Below are 25,831 nucleotides of genomic sequence, written 5' to 3' on the forward strand. Positions count from 1 at the left end.
TTTGTTTTGGTTCATAAATAATCAGGTTCTTTCTTTGCTAGCCTCACTGCTACTATCAAGGATATATCGAAGGGCACCCAAATTCCATCGCCACACTCAGCACGTGCTCTGGACTCAGGTGATTTTTTTTTTTTTTGTTTTCTGTCTTGGACTTCAGAACAACGTAGTTAGGATGTTTGACTAGAGAACACTTGGTGTTTGTATTGAGCGCCGTTACAGTGAGATCATTCCATGGCACCCTGCTCTTCCATCTTCCTCCTGTATCATTTCTTCTCAGGTTCTTCACTGACCAGAGACATTGCTAACTTGATGAAAGGTTAGATTCCGTTTTCCCCTTGTTTGTCTGTTTTGTATTTAGTGCAAAAATGGCAGCTGGAGAGGCTTGCTTGCAATAAGTTGGAGAAGCTAAATTTAGGATAGTTTTTTTTTTCAACAACGAGTATTTATTATCCCTATCATGTTATCACGTCAAGTATTGCTTGGAGATGTAAGAGCAACATGACTTCCCCCCCCCCCCCAGTCATCTTCAGAGGGATGAAGCAGATTAGGATTATATAATAACAGTTATAACTCATATATTTTTAAATTTCATCCTCATGGACTCTACATAAATTATTGTTTCCTTCTTGGTGCACCGAGAGTTTTCTATTCTGTTAGAGAGTTATCCACCTTTGTTTTGTAGTGCAGGAGCTCTTTTTTTATTTTATGGATTTCATGTATTCTATAGGTACAATTCTTAGAAGATAAACATATTTCCTTCCCTTCCCGTGTCTCACTTCATCTCTCTCCTTCCTCTCTTCTTTTTAAAATTTTGCCAAAAAACATGATTTCAATGCACCCTATAATTGCAGTCTTACCACTAACCTTAACATCCAACGTAAAATGACCACACGGTAAGACACAGAATGACCACAGTCTCATACAAGTATGGACAGGAGCCCTGGTTCCATAGGTTTTCTACAGCACTTCTCATTCGAAGCTCTGACACTTGGAGCTGAGATTAGTTTTTTTTTTCAGGAGGGAGAAGTAATGATTTGAATTATTATCTATATCCAGTAAAGAAGAGTTCTACAATTTTTTTTTACTCTTTAGAATGTACTTTACTTTCCTATTAGAAACATGTTTCTAATAAAATTAATGTCATCTACAAGTACTGCTAGATTCTGTTTTGATCAGCACAGTTTCTAATGGTGTATATTTTGTTATTTAAAAATTTTTTTAAAAACATTGCAAACTAAAGAGAAATCAAGAGTTCCACTTACTATAGATTTAATGAAGTTGTTCACTTGGAAAATGGGAGCTGCTTGATGACTGTACAGTGGGGCATCTGACACATGACTAAGTAATTTGTTGTAACATCATACTTGATTTGGTCATTTTTGATGCTTTTATAGCCATAAAAAGATGAAATAGAAAGTTGGTGTTGTGGATTCAGAAATATTTTGTCTCTTCGGAGTCATCTCTAAGACAGAGTTTGGGTCAAAATAGCGGACTCAAAATATTCTGTGTCTTTTTTGCCTTTGGGATTTTGTCAAAGATTCATAATATAGATATGATTACAAGCACTCTTTTTTTTTGCTTAATGTTACAGAGGGCTACTGCAATTTGAAAACATTTCTTATGGGATTGAGCCTCTGGAATCTGCAGTTCAATTTCACCATCTTCTGTATAAATTAGGGAATGATAACAAGCAACTTTCAAGTTTTAACAATGATACCAAAAGTGCAGAAAATCACCTGATGGACTCCATCATATATATAGATAAAAAAGTGAGTTGTGTATACTTTATTAATATCTTCAATGCTCTTATTGGTTCTGTTCATTTAAAATGTAAATTTAATAGCTATTTGTGGCTGTAGTAACCATGCTTTCTTTGCGAATGCAATTTCCTTGGAATCAGACATCAACTTTTTCTTTTTGCAACAGATTTATCACTTGCATTATGGCTTGCCTTGTTTTGGTTCTTATTTTGTTAACATTATTGTTTTCTGAAAAATCAATGACTAATGTTTAAACTTAAAGAGCCCTCTGTTTCTTACTGTTGTCTCTTTATTACTTGACACTGTTCAATAGAGGCAATAATTACAGTCCATAAGTGGTCCATCCTCTGTGTGGGAGGAAAGGAGCTGAGCTGCCTTGTCCCACACAGACCAGAACAGCCCAGAGGCACGTATTACATTCATAGTTCTTTCTGGGAGTTTGCCCAGGAACACACGTCTGTGAGGCTGCCCCCGCTCCTCATCTTTCTCCCATTCCTTAGCTATTCCCTCCTACAGCAACTTACTTAATAAAAAAAATTTCATTTTAATGATAGTTTCCAGCAGCATAATTTGCATTGTGCAATTTTTATGTTTTCATGGATGTTTTCCATCTGGTTAGGCAGCGCTATCCCGGTTCTTTTAGTTTTTCTCTCATGACTGCGCAGTTCTTTGAGCATATTTAAAAGATATTTTACTGTATTTGTCTACTAAATGCAATATCAGATCTATTTTAAAACAGTTTCCTAATTTTTTTGGGGAAGGATAATGAGCCATATTTGTTTCTTTTCACACTGCAGTTATTTTTGTTGTTGAAAATTGGATATTTCTGGGCTAGTCTTGTGGCGTACCAGGTAAAGCGACTGCTTGCCACACTGGCATCCCATACTGCTGGTTGGTGTGTCTACTGCTCCACGGCTCCCTGGTAATGGCTTGGGCAAAGCAGCAGAAGATACCCCAGTTGGTTGGACCTCTGCTACCCATGTGGGAGTCCTGAATGAAATTTTTGGCTCCTGGTTTTGGGGAATGAATCAGGGAATGAAAGACCTCTTTCCCTTTCTCTCATTTTGTAACTCTCACATTCAAATATATATAAAAAAAGTGTTAATGAAAGGAAGTTGGGAATTGAGTATTTTAATGGTGGTGATTTTGAAGCAACCCCCTTGCATGTTTGTTGTTGCTGATCCTGCCTTTTATGGCTTCATTTTATTTGCTTAGTGACTTTTATAAATGCTATTGTGTAAAGACTATTGTTTAGTTTGTTGTCATCTGGTAATGTGGCACAGATTATCCTAACTAATGGAGCTGAAAACAAAAATTCCTCCTAGTTTTTATAAATTGACTGTGACTTGTAATACTTGGCCCACTTCTCAATGTTGTTCACGATCCTGTCTTGACCTTGCTTCCTGATTGTACAGTGCCTAAAGCTTAACCAGAGGTGAAAAATCAGTATGTTCCCAGCCTTTTCTGACCATGTGTCCAGCGCTGGCATGCATATGGCTTTCTAGAACTCCCAGAATATGTCGGGGGATGTCAAAGCCTTTACCCCACACCCATCCCATTCCCAGTGTGTTTTTTCCTTGGGTTTCTTTCTGTGCTCACTACGTGTCCCTTTTGTGAAATGTAATTTCAGCTAGTATAATCGCCTTTAAATGCTTTTTGTAAACACCATATTCAAGTTCGCTCCAATCCTGTGAAAGTTCCAAAGTGCAGGGTAAAAAGAAAATCTGTTGAGTAGATGGGTGAAAACACACACCTCTAATTCTCTCATAATAAATTTGATTTCACTGTCTCTGGGGACCAACAAGTCCCACTAGCAGTATGGACCAACATGCTTTGTGGATGCCACTGAGATGACCGTGGGAAACAGAGTAGGTGGGAGAGTCCAGGACCACTGTGTACACATACATGCAAACCACTGCGGAAATGGAGATAACATTGATCACTTTATTTCTTACATTTTGGATTGACCAATTGTTTACAATAAGGGATTCCAGGAGCAGGAGTTGGTGGTATGGAAAATATTTCAGACTACAAATGGATGAAGACCACTTCCTTTGAATTTATTGAGTCACTTTACAAAGCTCAGTCCAGATGAGAGCAAGGAGAAACAGACTCAGCTCTCAATGGGATGCAGTGCAAACTGTATTGTAAAGAATAAGGCTAAGAAAAAAGTAACCGTTTTTTAAAAAAACTTCAACACCTAAGTAATTTGTTGAATCACCTTTTGTATGTAACTAGGATAGGTGGCTATAGGTGCAAGGTGTTTTCTTCTGTTTTTACAATATATCTGGAAGCTCTAGCTCCACTGGGTGACGTGTTTGACTTCATAACCAGCATTATCATTACGAGAGTCCATTGCCCACAAGTTAAAGCATCTACACTGGTATTGATCAATTGCAAAAATAGTTTGGTAAATGCTATAGTAACAGCCTTGATAAGGAATTCAGAATTCACGAATGCTGAAGGGTTTCATGATTATACACTGCTTTTGTTTTTTTTTTTTTTTCTAGCCAGCATTACCAGAAAAAGTATTTCCTCTTTATCTAGACATACACATTGTGGTGGACAAAGCTTTGGTATGTGCTTTGCTTTCTCTTTCTTTAAATAGTTAGTACCATTATATGATTATTTAGAGCTTAAGACAAGCTGAACGATTTTGAACTTTTTAGCTGCATGACATAGGAAAGATAGGGTAAAATTGTGCTAGCTGAAAAATCACATATTTACTATTACACTAGTGTCATCATAAATGTTTTATTTTAGATCTTTGCATGACAGCCTTACAGAATGAGGTGAAATTTTTCTGATCCTTTACATTCTTATGACTTCGTGTAACCTGATATGTTAATGCTAAAAATAAGAATATGTGGTTAAGTGGAATTCATTAGATTTTGAAGTGCTATCTTGGAGGATGGCATGAAAAGTAAACTGTATAAAATTTTTATTAGGAAAAAAGAGATTATAGCTATTTGATAGATTACAAAAAATTGTCAGTATTGTTTCTGGAAGTTTTTTTTTTCCCTTTATCTAGTGTCTTTCCCTCAAAAATGAACAAAATGCTATCTCAACCTTAGAGTTACCAAATGAAGACACTGAGGATACTCCTAGATAAGGAATACCAAAAAAATCATGAGAAAACTCCTCAGAGATAGTGAGAAAAAAGACAAGAAATCAAGGAAATTAAGGAATATGCCACAACGGAAATATGAGCTATAAAAAGAGTCAAATTGAAATACTTGAACTGAAGAATAAAAATAAGAGCAAAATAGAAAAGCAATAGAATTCTTCATCAATAGAATGAGAGAGGCAGAAGAAATAATTCCAGACTTAGAAGATGCCTTCTTTGAGGACACAACAGTAATAAGAAATATGGAAGAGGAGCTGAACAAAGCTAAAAGTACTATTCAATAATTGAACATCACCATTAAAATGAACCAAGTACAGGGGTTATAGGAGTTCCTGAAGGCATGAGAAAGAGAGGCAGGATTATAGGAAATATTCAATGAAATGATGAATGAGAACTTCCTGAACATTGGAAGCAGAAGGGGAAGCCAGATACAGGAAGGGCAGAGGACCCCGGGTTTGATCCTAAAAGATTCTCACCCAGGCACGTCATTGTCAAGCACCCTTTGATTGGACACAAAGATACTGAATCAGGCACATAAAAAGGACCAGATTACAGTTAGGGGAACACCAATTAGATTCACGACTTACTTTTCTTTTCTTTTTTTTTTTTTCAAGTTTGAAGTGTTAATTTTATTTATTTATTTTTTTTTATTGTTGCTTACATTGTATTATGTAGTACAGTTTTATAGGCGCTGGGGATTCCCCCCTCCCCTCCCATACCCCTCCCCCCATGGTGGATTCCTCCACCTTGTTGCATAACCATAGTTCAAGTTCAGTTGAGATTCATTCCTTGCAAACACATGCCTAGCATAAAGTTCAGCATCTTATTGTCCAGATAAGTTCAGTGGCCTCTTGGGGAGACCTTCTCTGGTCTGAAGATAGGTCTAACAGAGTAAAGATCCGGTCAGTTAAAAGCCCCAACAAGGCCTCAGTATCAATATACAACATTATGGAATTAATTGACATAGTATTGGGTAAACAATATGTTAAAAATAATGCAAGTTCCATTCTTCGAAACATCTGGGTTGAGACAGTATCAATGACAGGTTCAAAAAATAACAAACAACCAAACAAAAAAAATTACAGGTTAAATCAAGGCAAACATGTGGTATCTAATCTTTTGGGATTCGCTCATTTCCCTTAGCATTATAGTTTCCAGTTGTGCCCATTTAGCCACAAAGAACTGCATTTTGTTTTTTTTAATAGCTGAGTAGTATTCCATGGAGTAGATGAACCAAAGCTTTCTTATCCAATCTTCTGCTGATGGGCATTTCGGTTGCTTCCATGTTTTTACGACTTACTTTTCAGAGCAAACCCTTCAGGCAAGAAGAGAATGGAGTGACATTTTCCAGATTCGAAAACAGGAAAATTGTCAACTCAGAGTGATATATCCAGCAAAGCTCTCATTTGTGTTTGAAAATGAAATATTTCCGCAGCAAACAGAAGGAGCGAACACCACTGGACACAGCCCTTCGAATACTACTGAAAACAGAAAGAAAGGACGTTAACCACCTTGAACAATGGCAAAGGAGATCTACCCATTTAAATCACAAGAAGACGAATTAAACAGGGAGAAACCCAACACAAAAATGACAAATCTCCACCTGTTGGTATTAGCCCTGAACACAAATGGCTTAAAAGCATCGATCAAAAGACACAAATTTACAAACTGAATAAAAACACAGGACCCATCTATCTGTTGCCTACAAGAGACACATCTCAGCAACAAAGATACATGGAAGTGAAAGGATGGGAGAGGATATTTCATGTCAATGGAAAGAAAAAAAACGAGCTGGTGTAGACATTCTAATATCAGACATTATAGATTTCAATGCAAAAAGCACTAAAATAGATGAAGATGGACCCTACATAATGATGAAGTGATCCATTCAGCAAGAAGTAATGATAATAAATGTATATGCAGCAATGCCAGGGCACCTTGCTATGTGAAACAACTAGTCATAAACCTAAGGGGACAAATGGACCCAAAAGCAACAATATTGGGTATTTTAACACCTCACTGACATCCACAGATCAACAAGACAGACACTCAGCAAGAAAGCTACAGATCTAACCCACACAATAGGACAAATGGACCTAATTAATATCTGCAGACCCTTTCCTCCTAAGGGCACTGAATATGCATTTTTATTCATCTGGGCATGGACTTTTCTCTAGGATCAATCATATTATAGGTCACATAACAACCTCAGCAAATTAGAAAAAAATACATAAATCGCCAGAAAATTGGTAAATTCTTGGAAGCTGAACAACATGCTACTGAAAGAACATGTATTAGAGAATAAATAAAAAAGAATAATATAATTTCTGCAATGAACAAAGACTTCAATACAATTTAGCAAAATCTGTGGGTTGCAGTTTTAAGAGGCAAATTGACCACAATTAGTGCCTACATTAGGAAATAAGAAAGACACCAGATAAATTGGATGACTGTACACCTGAAAGAGTTAGAAAAACAACAGCAAAATAATTCCAAGAATACAGAAAATGAAAATCTCATCTCTCACTCTTTGTAATTCTTTCAAGTCAAATAAATACATTTTTAAAAATAATAGACTTCATTGTGATTTCCCTTGGTTGGAACAGGATAGACTAGTTTGAATCATTTCCTTGGGCTCTTGGAGCAAAGGGGGTATGTCCCTCATTGTGTAGAACCTGGTTCTGGGATGATGAGTACAGCGCAATGGTGGCCTCGAGTGTGAGAACCTGATAGAAGGGCTGATGGACGCAGACTTTCGGTTGATTCCTTGTAAATGAAAGGTGCACGTCTGTTATCTCTTGGAATTAGCTATCCCTGAGAATGGTGGTCAGGAAGGCCGCAAGATGCCAGAGCATAGGAAATACAGACACTAGATAGGGTGGTTAATGCTGTGGGTCACAAAATGGATGGTAATCGGTGGCAGCTTAGGCCTGGGGTAAGTGGGAAAATTCTTCCAAGTGTGGGAGAAGGCTTTGATCAGGAAGCCGCAGGAGTGTTGGCTTGTTTAATACACACACTTAAAAGAGGGATACAGAAATGGGAGAATGAATGAATTAAAATTGTATTTGGATTTTAACCTAAAGGCAATAGTGTTGAAATACTTAGGGGAAGAGTTTGGGATATTTATCTTTTCATTTTAGAATGACCAGTTTGGTATTTGTAAAGGGGCTGGATTGATGGTGAGAAAATAAGTAATAGAGACTGCTCTGGTACTCAAGATGCAAAACTTTAAATAAGTTAGCCTAAGAATAAAGGAACAATCTTGAAAGTTACTGTTGACATGCAATTAGAAGGACTTATAAATCAATTTGTTAATGTACCTAGCAGAGTTACCAAACAACATCTGGATACCATTCTAGTTATTAGGGATACGGCAGTGAACAAAATAGGAAAAAAAAAAAAAGGCCCTCTCTGTTTTCACTGGGTGCCTAGTAAAATAACTGTGGGATGGAAAAGTGGTTGACACTATCCACTAAAGCAGAAAAAAACATAAGGATGCTGATGTCTCTCCCATCCACCTGGGGAGAGAAATGAGTTTTAGATATGATTTTGGTTATGAATAATTTAAACGTAATATGGAACATTGAAGGCACAGTATAGTGCAAAGCATTGGTCTGTAGATATGTGGAGTTTGACATTGTTGCAAAGCTGAATTTGTTTAGATTTTAGTATGCTGCACTCATTTTTGTTTGCACATGTGCATGTATATGGGGATTAGTCTTGCTTCACACAGGTGGTCTTGTGTAGCCACTAACACGATCCAAAGACTCCAACGTGCTATCATCATGGAAGTCTCTCTGGTTACCTCGAAGCCACACCCAAGCTGCCCACTCCTTTTGTGTTCTGAACTTTGGCAGCCACTAAGGTGTTATTCTTTAATTTCACAAACATGAAAATTGCATTTGTGGTTTTTTTTTTGTCATTTTATGATTTGTTTTACATGAAACATAAATTTTGGGAGGCAATTTTTCAGGTTCTACATATCAGCATTTCAGTTCTTTTCTTTTTCTCACAATATTTTATGGTATGAATGTACTAGTTTTTAAATAAAAATTATTTAGCTATTGGAAGACATAATGAGTTGTTTTCAGTTTGGGCCCGGCATGAATAAAGTTGCTATGGGTGTTCATGTACAGGATTTTATGTGAACTTAAATTTTCACTTCTTTGGGGTTAAATACCCAGGAGTGCAGTTTATGGGTCATAGAGTAAGTTAATTTGTTTTGAAAGTAGTTGCTACTCTGTTTTTCAGAGAGGCTATCTATTTTAGATTCTCACAAGAGTTGTGTGAGTGATACAGTCTCATGTTTCATTTTGAACGGCTGAACTCCAAAGCGGCTGCAAAACTGGCAGGTAGATGGTGAATAAATCTCATAAATATCATGTAAAAATTATATGTAAATATTGAATTAATTCTGTTTTCCAGTATGAATACCTGGGCTCTGATAGCATGATAGTAATGAATAAAATCATCGAAGTTATTGGCCTAGTAAACTCAGTAAGTGTTTCCCTTTTCATACCTGATGTAGTCTGGTTTAAAATGATTATTGTATTAACTTGAGGTAATGTTTTTGAATCGTCATATTGCCTATACGTAATCAGTATGGATTTAGTAAAATTTAAAATCAACTCGTAGATTATCTAAGAAGAGTTATTAACTACATTTGTCTCATCTGTTCCTAGATGCTTATGCAGTTTAAAGTTACTCTTGTGCTGTCTTCATTGGATCTATGGTCAGATGACAATAAGATATCTACAGCTGGTGAGGCCGATGAACTACTAAATGTATTTTTAAAGTGGAAACATTCCTATCTTACCTTCAGGCTTCATGATGTTGCCTATCTATTTGTGTAAGCATAATATTTCAGTCCTCCCGGAATTTAAAAAAAAAAAGGTCTGTGATAATGAGATAATGATGTCATACAGAGAACTGCTTTATGTTATGATTTATGTTTTGATCATTCATTATGCACTTTATTGAAGCCTCATTGTCATTTTCTGTTTTCCAGTAATCTAAAGAATGCTCACATGTAAAAATCAACTTGGTATAAAGAGATTGGAATTTCTAGGGATTAGGCTGTCTCGGGACACTTGGATGATGCTATGTATCTATGGTTCGAATTCAGTTTCTCATTTTGTTTTTGTTAAATCTTTATATTTTTGAATTTTGTATACAATTTTGTATAGATTGGGATTCTCCGTCGAACTCCAGTCCCCTGACAGATTTTCCCCATGTTGTTACAACAGTACATTCCTTCATAAACAGTCGTAATTGCATCCGTCTGTTATTTAAATGTGCCCTGACATTGCAGGTACAGACAATGTCAGACAGTCCAGCAGTTTCATTGGGAGTCCATCTTTGATTTGGAAACAGGGATGCATATTGCACATCTGGATATGCTAGTCTCTAATACTCTATCACTATACATTCCCATAAATGAGAAGTCATGAAATAAGGTCAACAACTGGTGTGAATTAGAACAGCAGCAGCAGCAACAACAACAACAACATTACAGCACCATGAAAAAAAAATTGCCGCTGCGGAACCAACAAATGGGTGACAAAAAGAAAACACAAAAAACTCTTGGGTAAAATGTTGCCTTCCTATATAATCCGTGAGCCAATGATGAATTCAACAAGAGAAAACAAAGTATTTGGGAGAAATGAAACGGAAATAAAAAACATCAAAACACATGGGATGCAGCCAACAAACAAACGAACGAACAACCCCCCCCAAAACCCAACCAGTATGAAAAGTTACTGAGCTTACAATTTGCATGATGGTGAAATTCTATTAGAATATATGGCATTTGTCCTTTTGGGATTGACTTATTACATTGAACATAATGGTCTCTAGTTGGGACCATCTAGTTGTAAATAGTATAATTTTATTCTTTTTAATAACTGAGTAATATTCCATGGAAGAGATGTTCCACAGTTTCTTTTTTTTTTTCTAATTTATTTTTTGACAACCTTCACATAATTAGGGTAAAAAGGTTCAAGCGCTACAGGAAGATAGGTAAGACAATTAGTTCCGTATTGTTTCCTTAATACATCTGATGTAAAAGGGGATTTTAAGGGAGAAGCCCCACCCAGTCTCCCACCCACCCCAGGTCCCACATGTGGGGCATGCTCTGAGGGTCTTGCTCAAGTGGTTTTGATAGTTCAACAGTTCTGAATTGCTGCCGCTCTCACCACTCCAAGCATGATAGGGTCATGGAAGAATCCACTGATTGACATAGTCCATCATAGATTCTCTGCATAGATTTTCACTGCGAACATATAGCTGAGGTGGTTGATTGACTTGTTCTGTCCTCTGTCATTTGATGGTTAGGGTTCTGAGTCCGGAAACTCGATTGGGGGGATCCCCAAAGAAACTTTGTCTGAGGTGTTCCCGGATATGATTCTTGTATGCACTAGCAAGCACAAGGCCTGGCACAGTCCCTTGCCCGGATCAGCTGGTGATTGCAGTTGCTGGGTTGGTTCTGTTTCCATCCCTGTCTTCCTCTGGAACCAATGGGTGATGGTAGTCCAGCCTGGTTCTGCCCAGCACATACTCAGCCCTTGCATAAACCAGTGGGAGCTGCAGGCTAGTTGGAGCGACCCACAATAACCCCAACCAGGCCTGCCCCCTACCCTGGTTTGCCAGTATGTGTGGCAGACTAGTCCAGTCTGTCCCACATCCCCTTGCGCTCACATACATGTCAATGGGTATTAAAACCTTGTTCCATCTAACCAGCTCAACTGTCCAGCCTTCATGGATGTTGTTGGGTGTCTCTGTCTAGCCACCCCAGCCCCTGTCCTAGTTTTTGTGGCCTTCCGTGGGGGGTGGCAACCAAGAGAGAGGATCCCACTCTTTCCCTCCCAGGCCACTCCCACTCCCGGATGATGCACTCTCCAGGTAGTTCTGTGGTTTGACTTGACAGAACTAGGCCCAGTGCCAGCTTCTGCCAGCTGATGCTGTGGCTAAGCTCAAACAGCCCTCATCCACTCTAATTTTGTTTGCACCAGTCGGAATAATCAGCCCAGCCTGGTTTTTCCCTGTTCTGGTCCATGTGAAGCGCACAGGTGTTGTAACCCTGCCTATTCTGGTCTGCCCCATCCCAGCTCATGCTCTCCAGTGGGAGTAGCTGTTCAACAAGGGAAGCACCCTGTATTCCCCTGCAGGCTCTGCCCCTCCCTCCCTGGTTCTCATGTGTGCTGTTTGGGCACTGTGGTCACATCTGGCACAGGCAACCTCACCTTGGCATTCTGTGTTGTGTACTGCATTTGTCGCGACCCAACCTGGCTCGACCCACACTCTGTTCTGGTGTTCAGATTTGCCAGTGGATGATGTGAACTGATTCAGCCTGTTCTGCCCCTGAACCATGCCAAATATATGCCAGTGGGACACTTTCCATGGCCTCATCTGGGCTGTTCCGTTCTATGCTTGCGCTTACCTGCCGGGTCTGTGTCCTGCCAGAGGAGTTGCCCAGGCTCCTCCATCAGAACCCCTCCTAGTGCCAGGCTTCACACATACCGGGGGGGGGGCGGCCATGAGCCAGCCCTACTCAGTCCACCTCCTGTCCAAGCAGGAACAGTGGCTTTTCTTAAGTGCCCTTCTTGCTGTTGGATGTTTCAGCCCAGCCATTGCTTGTCCATACCCGCATATAGCTCATACATGGCTCAGTAGGGGTTGAGACCTAGCCTAGTCCGTTCCACATCTACCCTGGTCCTCCAGGACACCAGATGGTTTTGCAGTCTGACTCGGCCCAGTGTGTCTTGTCCCAGTCTACACTTGTGCCAGGGGAGACTACAACTGTATCCCGATCAGAACGCAGCCCCCATTCCAGCTGTTTGAATCTGTTCTTTTGAAAAATGTCTGTTCATTTCGTTTGCTTAGTTCTTCACAGTTTTTTTTTTTTCTGTGCCTGGGTTTTTGAAGTTCTTTATAGATCCTGGATATTGGTCCCCTATCAGTTGTGTAGTGTGCAAACATTTTCTCCCATTCAGTTGGTTGCTTCTTCACTTTGTTGATTGTTTTCTTTGCTGTACAGAAGCTTCTTAGTTTGATGTAGTCCCGTTTGTTCATTTTGGCTTTGACTGCCTGTGCTTTTGTGTCTTTTCCTTAGACAAGTCTTTCCATGTTCCTATATCTTGGAGTGTGCTTCCTATGTTTTCCTTCAATAGTTTGATAGTTCGTGGGTGTAGATTTAGGTCCTCGATCCATTTAGAGTAGATGTTTGTATAATGTGACAGGTGTGGGTCTTGCTTCTTACATCTGCAAGCTTCAAGCTGCTAAGCAGTTGACCCAACAGCATTTGTTGAATCGGTCAGGCCTTTTACCTGAATTGTTTTCAGTTTTCTTGTCAAGGAATAGTTGGCTATCCATGTGTGGGCTCCCTTCTGGTGTTTCTATTCTTTTCCATTGATTTTATTCTCTGTTTCTGTACCAGTACCAGACTGTTTCGATGACCACTGCTTTATAGTATGCCTTGAAGTCTAGAATTGTGATTCTTTCAGCTTGGTTTTTATTTTTCAGGACATCTTTGGCTATTCGTGGTCTCTTGTGTTTCCAGATGAACTTCTGTGTCTTCTTTTCTTTTCTGAGAAGAATGTTGTTGGGATTTTGATTGGGATTGCATTGAATCTGTAGATTGCTTTTGGTGATATGGTCATTTCGATGATGCTGATTCTGCTGATTCAGGAGCATGATATTTTTCAATGTCTTCTTCTTTTTCCTTTTTTTTTTAATGTTTTATAGTTTTAATGTTTTAATGTTTTTGTCATAGAGATGTTTCAGATTTAGTTAGATTAATCCCTAGATATTTAAGATTTCTCTCTGCTATTTTAAAGGGAATTGTACTTACAATTTCTTTCTCAGCCATGGAATTATTTGTGTACACTAGTGCCATTGACTTGTGTTCATTAATTTTGTATCCTGCTACCCTGGCAAAGTATCTTATGAGTTCCAATAGTCTCTTGACTGAGCTTTTGGTTCTCCTATGTAGAGAATCATGTCATCTGCAAACAGGGATAATTTCAGTTGCTTATTTCCAAATTGATTTCCTTTAGTTTGCTTTTCTTGCCTAGTAGCTCTGGCAAGGTCTTCCAATACTATGTTGAGCAGTAGTGGTGAGAGTAGACGTCATTGTGTCATTTCAGATCTTACTGAAAAAGCTTCCAATCCTTCCCCACTTAGTATGCTGCTGGCATCAGGTTTGTCGTAAATTGCTCTGTGTTACAGAATGTTCCTTCTTAGCCTCTCTTGCTTAGGGCTTTCAGCATGAAGTGTTGTTGGATCTTATCAAATGCCTTCTCTGCATTGATGGAGATGATCATATGGTTTTTCTTTTTCAATGTGTTGATATGGTGTATCACATTTGTTGCTTTGATAATGTTAACTTAGTTCTGCATGTCACGGATGAATCCCCTCTGGTCTAGGTGAATGATCTGCCTGATGTTTTGTTGGATCTTGTTGGGCAATATTTTGTTGAGTATCTTTGCATCTATGTTCATTAGGAATATTGGTCTGTAGCCACAACAGTGAACTGTGCATGTGCTGATCTCGAAGACAACTCACTGAGCTCAGTGCATTGCACTGGTCCCACAGGAAAATAATACCGACTATGGCATCATATAGGTTGAAATAGGTCTGTGTACCACAGACTTTACAATGAACAGGTTTGGCAAGATCAGTACCACCAACAACGTAGCTATATAGGCTACCTGGTGTCTCTCTCATCCTGAGATCTGCTCCAACTGGAAGTGGGAGAAAGGTTGTACAGACAAGAGTGTAGCCTCAGCATGGTATCACAGGAGTTGGAGACTGATGAGCCAGGAGTTAGGGCTGTGGAGATCATGGTGGAAATCTAACATAAGAACCCGGACCTGATACTTGCTGGAGGGAGTGGCACAATTGGCTGCAAACAAAGAGCCATGTACCAACTTTAATAAGTAAAATTGAACTGTAGACCTGTGGGTGACAGAGCTTAGAATCTTGCCCCAAGGAAAAGACTCTGCTAACCAGAAGTACAATGACCAAGAATAAAATAGGAGACAAAGGAACACTGCGTTTCATTGAAGATTACTCTGCAAAGGAGCAAAACCCTATGCCAACCTCAGAATTCACCTAGAAAGATATCGAGAATATGGGAGATACAGAATTCAAAACACTTGTTATAAAACTTCTTATCAACAATGAAAAGCACATAAAGCAGGTATTCAAGAAAGTTAAGGAACATGTCACACAGGAAATGAATCAAACGAAAGCTCATAAAGCAGAAATGAAGAATACAGTGGAGCACATTAAAAGTACAGTGGAAAATCTCCAAAATAGAATGAAGGGGGCAGAAAATAATCTCAGAATTAGAATATATTTCCTGTTGCGAGGGGGAAAACAAATAAAAAGTTGGAAGCAGAGCTGGATCAGGCTAAAAAAAAATATTCAAGAATTGAAAGACATTATTAAAAGGCCAAATGTAAGAGACTGGCTGTTTCCTACTTGGTTTGGAGACACTTCAGCAGCAGCATGGTGGACTTGGGAAAATTCACGAGAGATACCCATTGTGAGACTGCAGGGAGAACACAACGGAGGGGATGGGACTTGGGGGATGGGGAAGGGAGATCACAGTGCCAACTAAACTGTATCAAAAGTAATTTAAAACAAGTTTTGGGAGTCCTGGAAGGTGCAGAAAGAGAAGCTGGGTTTCAATGAAATAATAAGGGAAAATTTCCCTAATCTAAAGCAAGAATTGGGAACAACATCCAGGAGGAGCACAGAACTCCCAACAGGGTTGACCAAAGTGATCTTCACCATGATACATGATAATCAAACTCTCTTCAATTGAACATAAGGAAAAGATCCTTAAATGTGAATGGGGAAAGAATCAATTGACATATAAAGGAATGTCAATTAAAGTCATAGGAGATCTCTCACAGAAAACTACGTAGGCCAGAACAGAATGGAGCCGCATATTCCAGATTCTAAAAGCAAAAATTTGTTGGCCCAGGATAATGTACCCAGCAAAGCTTTCCTTTGTCTTTGAAAATGAAATAAAATTCTTCCATAGTAAAGTTAAAAGAATTTGCCTCTTCCAAAGCTGCCATGCAAGTGATAAAGATGTTTTCTTGATAGAGAAGAGGAATGGCACCCATCAAAACCAAAGGGAAATGTGAAGAACATCCCAGTAAAATAACAACAGAAGATTAAATCAATGAACAACCCATTGCTAAAATGACAGGACCAAAGTACCACCCATACATATTAACCCTGAATATAAATGGTTTACACTCATCAATCAAATGTCATAGATTAGTAGACTGGATTACAAAACAAAGCCCATCTATTTGTTGCCTACAGGAGACGTATTTCATCAACAAAGATCAGCAGAAACTGTATCTCATGCATTTTTTAAAATTTAGTTTCATCTCTTCAAAACAGTTTCTTACACATTATATTCTTCAATGACTCATAGATCATGCAGTAGCATCATTTTCTTCAAGGGAGTTCTTGATTTTCTTTTTCATTTCTTTAGTGAAACATTTGTCATTCTGTAGCATGCTATCTCACCTCATGGACTTTTAACTTTTTTTTTTTTCCTGTTGGTGATTCTGTTTTGTGTCTTTTCATCTAGGGGGGTGTATAGTAGCTGTGTAATGGAGACTATCATATCCAGTAGCATGTTATTTAGCTTCATGTCATTGTAAATTTCTATTTTTCTTCCTGTTGCTGATTTTGTATTGTGAATCTTCACTTAAGGGGATGTATAGTAACCGTGTAATTGACTCTGTCATTATCCGAATGTGAGGATACAATGCAGTGTGCATCTCTACTTCAGGACTAAAGATGGACTCCCAATGAAACTGTTTACTATATGACAATAGGATGCTGGACTCTCTGCCATTGTCCCTGCCCGCAATGATGGGCATATGACTGTGTATGAAGAATTATACTATAGTAATGATACAGGAGAACTCAATGGGGGCAGAGGAGGGGCACTTGGGGAGAGAGTAAGGGAAATCCCAGGACCTATGGAACTCTATCATAAAATGATAATAGTAATAAAAAAGTAAAAAATAAAATAAGAGAAAGAATATGGAAAGTATAGAACTGCTGCTGAATTTTTACAACAAGGACAGAAAACATGAAACATTGAACTTGTAAAAACTGCTTTCCACAACTGATATGTGTGAACTATATCTATAAGAGTGTTAGTGTGAAGTAAAAAAATAATATGTTACTGAGATCACCAAGTTTATGTACATTTTTAGGGGCAACTTGTTATAAACATTAGCATTTTGTTAACATATCTGTTGTAATAACTACTTTGGCTGAAGATATATTGTAAAGATATTTAAATATTGTAATTTGTTGTCAAATTTGGGTGTTAAGAAGCTCGTGATGGAGGGATTTGGTATAAGCAGTGTCAGGCAGAATATAGGCAGCACTGAGGATGCAGGATGTATATGAATTGCTACGGAGTTTATTGAGCTACATTTAAAATTATGGGTTGAGTACCTAACTTCTTTACAGGCATTCTGGCATGTCTCAGCGAGATGTGTGATGTACAGTGTATACACACACAATGGCAGTGTATGCATGGAATAGCTGTATTTTGGAGTTGAGAATATAACTGATTCAAACTGCCCATTTTTGAGTTATTCAATAGCTTCCTCGAGAGTTGCTTATATCTCCCATCTTGTATATATTTTTTCCTTTAAGGGGAATGAAAATATCCATTTCATTTGTTTGCTTTGATGATTAAATGGAATAATCCAGGTAAAGTTTTGAGAATAATACTATTCTATGAGAGCATCATTAAGCCCATACACCAAACTTAAATAATATTTAGTTATGAGACAATAAAGATATTCCTGTAAACACTGTTGAGATTTTTCTATATGGGAGAGACACATTTTGATTCATGCATTGCAACTGTTTTGTCATTCTGTAAAATGTTTTTTGATTGAAGGCTTTTGTAACCTTAACCAAATGTGATGAGTGAAGTACAGCCATTAAAACATTGCATTTGTTGGATGCTTAGAAAATCAGTTTTGTTACTAATACCTTCACACTTTGAAACCAGCGTGTATAGAATGATTGTGCCTCAATAACCATCAGAATAGGATTTTGTGAGACATTTAATTTAGTACAAATTTCTCAATTTCACCAGTTTATAATCATGAATTCAATTTGAATATTTATTTATTTAGTTATAGGGATATTCCACATTACCTGGGTGCAGTGTTTCCTGGAAAGATTTGTGATACTCAGTATTCTGCGGGAATTGCAGTGGTATGTAGCTATTTAATCTCATATGTAAAATTTACATTATTAAAATTTGCCATCATTTTAGTGTATATCTTACACATTGCATTTTTGTTTATTTATATGCCGGATTTGTTTTCCATTAGTACCTAATGGTAATTTTATTTAAAAAATACATATTTAACATTTGTTACTAGGCTACTTTATATTCAGCATAATTTGCATTATGTGATATTTAACTACTCTGTCTTTTCCATTACTGCTAAAACTTTGAAGCATGTATAATGAAAACATCTTATAGAAATACTAGTTGCAATTAATTGTAATGGGAAATTGAATGGAAAAATAACAACATCAGAAATAAATGCACAGACATTCCCGAACATCTCATGGCAATTTGCTTGCTAAGAAAACCTCTAAAATCCCAGATTTTTTCCTTGCAAATGTAAAGTTAGGGAAATATTCAAATAAAGTAGCTTCATATTGAAAGATGATGTAGTTCCATTAGCCATTCCCCCCATACTTCTTAAAAAGGTTTAAATATTACACATTTTATATTGTAAAGTGATTTTTGATAATTATCTCAAATTTCTCAAGTGTGTATAAGAATAGATAAGAATTATTGGAACCTGGCATAATACCACCTCAGTGGAGATAATCACCACGAATGGCTTGAATGTTTTATGTCTGTACCGCTGGATTCTGTTGGCCAGTATTTTGTTGAGGATTTTGTGTCTATGTTCATCTGGGAGATCTGTAGTTCTCTTTCTCTGTTGTGTCTGTATCTGGTATTGAAATTAAGATGATGCTGTCTTGATGTGGTTAAGAACTTGCATTTTTAACATATTGGTTACTCAATACCATGTCAATTAATTCCATAATGTTGTAAATTATTGCTGATGTTATCTTTGGGCTTTTAATTGATCAAGATGATACTCTGCCAGCTCCACCTTGAGACCAGAGATGGTCTCCTCAAGAAACCATTGAATTTATCTGGACAATTAGATGCTGGACTCTTTGCTTGGTATATGCTTACAATGAAAGAATCGCAACTGAATTTGATCTGTAATACTGCAACAAGGTGGAGGAATCCACCATGGGGGGAGGGTATGGGGAGGGGTTGGGGGAATCCCAGAGCCTATGAAACTGTGTCACATAATGCAATGTAATTAATTAAAAAAATCTAACACACTAAGATGATGCTGTCTTCATAGAAAGAATGTGGAAGTATTGCCTCCCTTTGTATTCTTTTGAATAGGTTGTGGATGATTGGGGTAATTTCTTGTTGAAACATTTTACTAGAATTCAGCAGTGAAGCCATCCGGTTCAGAGCTTTTCTTCGTTGGGAGGATATTAATTACTGATTCAATGTCCATGCTAGTTATAGGTCTATTTAGATTATTAATTGCCTCATGATTCAATTTTGGTAGATTGTATGTGTGCAAAGATCTATCTGTTTTTTTTTCTAGCTCATCTGGTTTTATTAGTATATAGTCCCTGATTATTCTATGTATGTGTGAGGTATCTGTTGTTACATTTTGTTTTTCATCTCCTATTCTAGGATTCATATCTTCTCCTTTTATGGCTAGTGGTAAATTCATTTTGTTGGTTTTCTAAAGGGACTAGAAAACTAGAAAAATGAAATCATTAATTCCATTTTTAAAGTCTCTATTTTGCTTATTTCCTTATATATTTTGATTTTTTTTTTCTGTTAGCCTCATATTGCTCTTGCTTTTGTTTTTTTTTCTGGCTTGTTCAGTCATGATCAACTCATTTACTCAGTGCTTTTCTAGTTTCTTGTCATAAGCACTGATTGAGCGTATTCTGAGTTTACAGGATGAAAGGTTCTGTAGACAAACCCGTTTGCTCTGTTGCCTGACTGAGTTTCTGACTCATTGATTTGTGCATTGAAGCTAGTGGAGTGACAAGGTCTCGCACAATCGTATTGGAGTTTATTTCTTTCTCTAAGTTCATCAATATTTGTTTCACATAATTAATTAGGTGCCCTGGCATTTGGTGCATATATGTTTATTATCATAAATTTCTCTTGCTGAATGAATCCCCTTATTACGTGGTATTCCCTTCATCTCTTTTAATTCTTTTCACATTGAAGTCTTTATTACCTAATATTAGAATGGTTACGCTAGCTTGTTTTTCCTGTTACACGGGAACATCCTTTTCCAGCTTTTCATTTCCAGCTTTCGTGTATCTTTGTTGGTGAGATGTGTCTCCTATAGGCAATATATTTTTGATCCAGTCTGATACTCTGTCATCTGTTTGGTGAATTCAATCCATTTACGTTCAGAATTAATACTATAGGTAGTGATTCTGTCCTGTCATTTTAGCAGTGAGTTGCTTATTGTTTGATTTAGACTACTTTTTTTTTTTTTTTTAATTGGGACAATTTTCACATTTGTCTTTGCTATTGGTAGGTGCTATTCTTTTTCTTTGTATGTATATCTTTAAGTAATATTTATAGGGCAGGCCTAGTAGAGGTGAATTCTCTCAACCTTTCTCTGCTTTGGAAATATTTCTTTAATTTTAAAGACCAAGGAAAGCTTTGGTGGATATGTTATTCTGGGTTGACTTTTATTTTTTCCTTTTAGCATCTTTAGTATGTCACTCCATTGTCTTCTGTCCTAGAGAGTTTCTTCTGAGAGGTCAGCTGTGAGTCTAATTGAAGTCCCTGTGTAAGCTAATTGACTTTTTTCACGTGCATATTTAAGTATCTTTCCTTTATGTTCAACTAAAGAACGCTTGATTATGATAGAAATCTAGATTGATTCCATATCTTTGCTATTGTGAATAGGAGGTGTAATTAACATGGAAATGGAGGCATCTCTTTTGTATGCTGACCTAATTTCCTGTAGTTCTATTTCCAAAACTGGGATAGCTGAGCCATATGATTGATGAAATGATAGTTTTATAAGGAACTTCCATACTGTTTTTCATAATGAATCTACATTCCCACAAACAGTATTTCTTTTTTTCTACATCCTAGCCAGCAGTTGTTATTTTTGATGTACGTAATTGCCATTCTTTCTGGAATGGGGTTTATTCTATTTTAGTTTTTATTTGTACTTTTTGATGACTAGTGATCCTAAGCATTTTTTTGTGTGTGCTTGGCTTTTGTTTATATCTCTAGTTTAGAAAGTGTCATTTAGTATTTTTAAACTGGATGGATTGTTTTGATGTGGTTGAGTTTCTTGAGTTCCTTATAAATTACACACAGTAGTCCTTTATCAGATGAATTGTTTGAAAATATTTTCCCCATTCTGGCTGTTTCCTTTGTGCACTGTTGTTTCCCTTGTTGTACAGAAAAATCTTAGTTGGGTACTAACTTGTCAATTTTTGTTTTGGTTGCCTTTTTTTAAAAAAAATGGGATCTTATCCAAAAACTTGATGCATATGAAATGTCTTGAAGTGCTTCCACTATGATATTTTTTCTGGTAGTTTCGTGTATTATGTTTAGATGTTTTAGTGAATTTTGAGTTGATTTTTATATAGGGTGAGAGGGACATTTTCATTGTGGTATATCCAAATTTCTTGTTAGAGTTTTCTGAAGAAAGTGTACATTCTCTAGTATTTGGACATCTTTGTAAAAAGAATAATTGAGTGTTGAGTTCTCTATGTTGTCTTGGTATGTGGTTCTGTTTTTTTTAAGGTTTATTTATTTTTATTGCAAAGGCAGATTTACAGGGAGAAAGTAACAGAAAGACCTTCCATCAACTGGTTCACTTCACAAATGGCTGCAATAGCCAGAGATGAGCCAATCCAAGCCAGGAGCCAGGAACTTCCTTTGGGTCTCCCACGTGAGTACAGGGTCCCAAGGATGAAATATTACATAGTTATTAATTAGGTTTTTTGATTCATGATTTAGATTACCTTTGTTATTTCTTTATTGATTTTTTTCTAGTTTATGTCCATTTAAATGGAATATTGAATTTCACTCTTATTATTGTATTAATGTGGATTTAGAGCCCAAGGTGTCACCCAAGTTGGCATGGCTGATCTCAATTGTCAGCTATCAGGAAGGAATAATCATGATTGTTAAGGTATTCACTGCTTCACCTCCTGTGCTTCAAGATGATTGGTGCCGAATGTTAGGCTACAGTGTCTACAACCCTTACACATGTTGGCACATGAACTACAGGATCTCTGTAGCTCTCTGTGTCAGCATGTAAGTCACCTCAGGCACTTGCTATCTCTGAACCTCTGAAATAAGTCATGCTGAATACCCAGAGACCCAGTTACACATCATATCCTATCTTGCAGTTGCAATATTTGGTAGCCTTTGCACTCAATACTCTCACAATCACCAGGTAATGAGAAATCACTCAGTCCGATGAGAATGTCTTGCTCACAAAAGCAGAAGTGTTCTCCATGTCAGCTACCTATGAGTGTTCCATCTTGCAATTTTCACCCCAACTTTGTAGATGCATGAGCAGGTGTGTGTGCTTGGTTCCTAATGGGTGTGTCCCTCTTGCCAAGCTACTAGCTCAGAGTCATTGTTAGTTGGGAACTCAGATTTATCCCTCTTTTAAAATCTCCTAGCTTCATTCACATGTGTGGGTTCAGGTGCCTATCATGTCTCTTCCATGTTCAATGTCCTTACAGTGGTGTTCAGACATCCCCACGCAGAGTTCGTGGAAAAAGAAATGTGTTCCTTCCTCCATGATAATTCTTGAACACCTCACCCCTTTCTCTGACAGCAATCAGAACCCAAAGTTACTGTGGTCTACAAGTCAATGGAGGTTGCAATAGTTTTTGCACATACCAATCGTGAAATCCATTGACTTCAAAATAATACTAACTGGTCCATATGTTTTTGGGGATTGTGGACAAAAGAGATGTGATCCTTCACCATCATGTTCTGGGGATGCATTGGCTCCCACTCTGTCATCAATCCAAACCCAATATCAGTGTTTTCCACAAGATTCTACATCAGGTTGTTTTGCCAGCAACCTTGAGTTTTATTCAGGGCCAGGCCACAGGAGCCACCAGACATGCTTCTGTTTGCCACTGTGTATTTGCTCTGTTCATGTTTCTCCACCATGACCCTCCACTATCCATTGTGCAAACTTCTCAGACTATGCCCTGGGAATGTACTTCCTTTGTTTCTCCTCCACTAGTTTATCCTGGTCAAAACCAGCAATGTCTTGGGGGCAAGGATATTTTAGAATCATGAATGATTGTTGAAATTTATTGATTGCTTTTCTTGCTTTTATTGAGTTGATTTTTATACTTCCTTCTGTTACCATATGTTATTTATATTGAGTTGCTTAGGTTGAGCCATCCTTGTGTCTCTGGGACAAATCCAAGTGGAGCATGATGTATGGTCTTTTTGATGTGTAAATTTTCTAGTGCATTGAGGATTTTTGCTTTTATGTTCCCTGAAGAAACTGGTTTAAAGTTTGTGTGTGTTGTGTGTGTTTGTGTCTTTGACATCAGAACAGTGTTGCCCTCACAGAAAAGATTGCAATGTTTCCATTTCTTTCAATGTTTTGTAATAGCTTGAGATAATTAATTTTAATGCCTTTAAAGGTTTGTAGAATTCAGTTATGAATTCATATGTTCCTGTGGTACATTTTGCAAAGAAGGTTTTTTTTTATTTTTTTTTTTAAAGATTTATTTTTATTATTTTTTCATTGGAAAGGTGGATATACAGAGAGGAGAGACAGAGAGGAAGATCTTCCGTCCGATGATTCACTCCCCAAGTGAGCGCAACGGGCCGATGCTATGCCGATCCGAAGCCAGGAGCCTCCTCCGGGTCTCCCACGCGGGTGCAGGGTCCCAAAGCTTTGGGCCGTCCTCGACTGCTTTCCCGGGCCACAGGCAGGGAGCTGGAAGGGAAGCGGGGCTGCCGGGATTAGAACCAGCGCCCATATGGGATCCCGGGCGTGCGAGGCGAGGACCTTTAACCACTTGCGCCACCGCGCCGGGCCCAAGAAGGTTTTTTATTGCTGATTCATTCTTGCCATTTTGCTCTTGATCTATTCAGTTTTTGAAATGTGTGTTTAATTTTGACAAGTTATGTATATTATCCATTACTTTTAGTTTTCCCAGTTTTTCAGCATGTTGTTGTAAATGATAGTTAGTAATGATTCTCATAATTTTTTAAAAATTTCTGTTACATCAGTTCATGTACCTGGGAAGGCAGCAAAAGATGCCAAAAGACTGGGTTTGCCAAGCCATGTGGAAGAACAGGATGCAGTTTATGGCTTTAGACTATGCCAATGCTGGGGCAAATGTGGCCATTTGTAGGATAAATTCAGTGGATAGAACATTTCTCTTGCATTGCCCCCCCCATTTCAAAATGAACAAAAGAAATGAAATTTGAGAATTTACACAAAGTAGAGACTGAACATTATTCTTTAGCGAATAGTGGGTCTTTGAAAAAAAAATGAAAATAGAAATTAAAATTCCTTGGAACCAATGAAAAGAAATGAACATATGGATACCAAAAGTTAATGGATACAATAAAATCAGCACTGGGAGGGAAGTTTATGGAAATAACCATCCATATGGTGAAACAGAAGGATATCAAACAATTGAACATTGCCTGTCACAACCTAGAGAAAAAAAAATCAAATTTGTGGTTAGAAGGAAAGAAATAATAGAGATAAATGAAATAGAAGCTAGTAAGAGGAAATAAAAATCAGTGAAATAAAGTGTTGCATCTTTGAAGAGAGAAGCAAAGTTGTTTATTTTTTAGAGCTGTGGCTTTCACCTGATTTGGAGAGGCCCTCCCCCTCTGATAAGGACAGTGCACAGATCTGTGCTCCTGTTATCTCCTTGCTCCCATCCCAATTTTCAGATTCTATTGCTTTCCTTATTGATTTCATTTGTTCAGGCTTCCTTCTCAGCCACGTCAGTTCACAACAGAAGATGGGTTGCCTCAGTGGTCCTGCAGAGGTTTGCATCTTCAACTTGATCATTCACAACTTTCCCTTTCTATTTTTCATTATATGTGTGTGTGTGTGTGTGTGTGTGTGTGTGTGTGTGTGTTTAGGGCTGTCATAAGCCAGTTGACCACAAATTCTTTGTTATTGATATATACACCACATCAAACAAATTCCTTGAGCTTTATAAGAACTTACCCCCCACCTGCTCCTTATTCTATGACAGGTGATTTTTTTTTTTTTGTTAGAAATAATGAGTTATGAGGATACCATTTTGCCTTGACAAGGAAGTTGCCTGTGCACTTGTTTAATCCATGACAAATCTAATCTGTTCTCTGTGGACTCCCCTGGTGCAAGTCAGTGTGACAACGAGGGTGGTGGCAGCATGCAGACAGTACTCTTAACCTGTTTATTGTGTAAGTGGCCACATTATCAGCTTGGATTGTATTATATTAACTACCCTGAGTATCAGAGCTATTGTAAGAAATCTGGTGACCTGATGATTATGGAGAAATAGCCAAAGCCTGTTGTAAATTTTCTGTCACATAAAGTCTTTTATAAGGTTGTAATAGTTTGCTTAAACATTGCTAAGTTATGCAAGCTTGGTGTTGTCTCAATATGTTTATTTCTCCATAAAGCTTAATAAGAAAAGTTTTCACTTCTTACATGGCTAAGGAACTGCATTTCCATATTCTTAAGTATTTGTTAAAAAGGCAAAATATTCAGAATTAGAACTTTTTTTTTTGCTATAATATAATGAATAACCAATCATTTGACTTTTGTTTGCTGTTGCA

At 37.7% G+C, this 25,831-nt stretch overlaps 1 protein-coding gene across 1 annotated transcript in view; it reads left to right on the plus strand.

Moving 5' to 3' along the window:
- LOC121149878 (disintegrin and metalloproteinase domain-containing protein 32-like) overlaps nucleotides 1-25,831 on the plus strand; it is a 92,243-nt gene that overhangs the window by 30,460 nt on the left and 35,952 nt on the right. The window contains exons 5-10 of the mRNA XM_040970540.1: nucleotides 42-118; nucleotides 1,592-1,769; nucleotides 4,271-4,336; nucleotides 9,313-9,384; nucleotides 9,570-9,736; nucleotides 18,081-18,162. Of these exons, the coding sequence (XP_040826474.1) occupies nucleotides 42-118; nucleotides 1,592-1,769; nucleotides 4,271-4,336; nucleotides 9,313-9,384; nucleotides 9,570-9,736; nucleotides 18,081-18,162 (642 nt within the window). The remainder of the gene's footprint in view (nucleotides 1-41; nucleotides 119-1,591; nucleotides 1,770-4,270; nucleotides 4,337-9,312; nucleotides 9,385-9,569; nucleotides 9,737-18,080; nucleotides 18,163-25,831) is intronic.

The sequence above is a fragment of the Ochotona curzoniae genome, unplaced genomic scaffold (assembly GCF_017591425.1).
Source record: "Ochotona curzoniae isolate NIBS_2020 unplaced genomic scaffold, NIBS_Ocur_1.0 contig_1976, whole genome shotgun sequence".
In the NCBI taxonomy this organism is placed as follows: Eukaryota; Metazoa; Chordata; class Mammalia; order Lagomorpha; family Ochotonidae; genus Ochotona; species Ochotona curzoniae.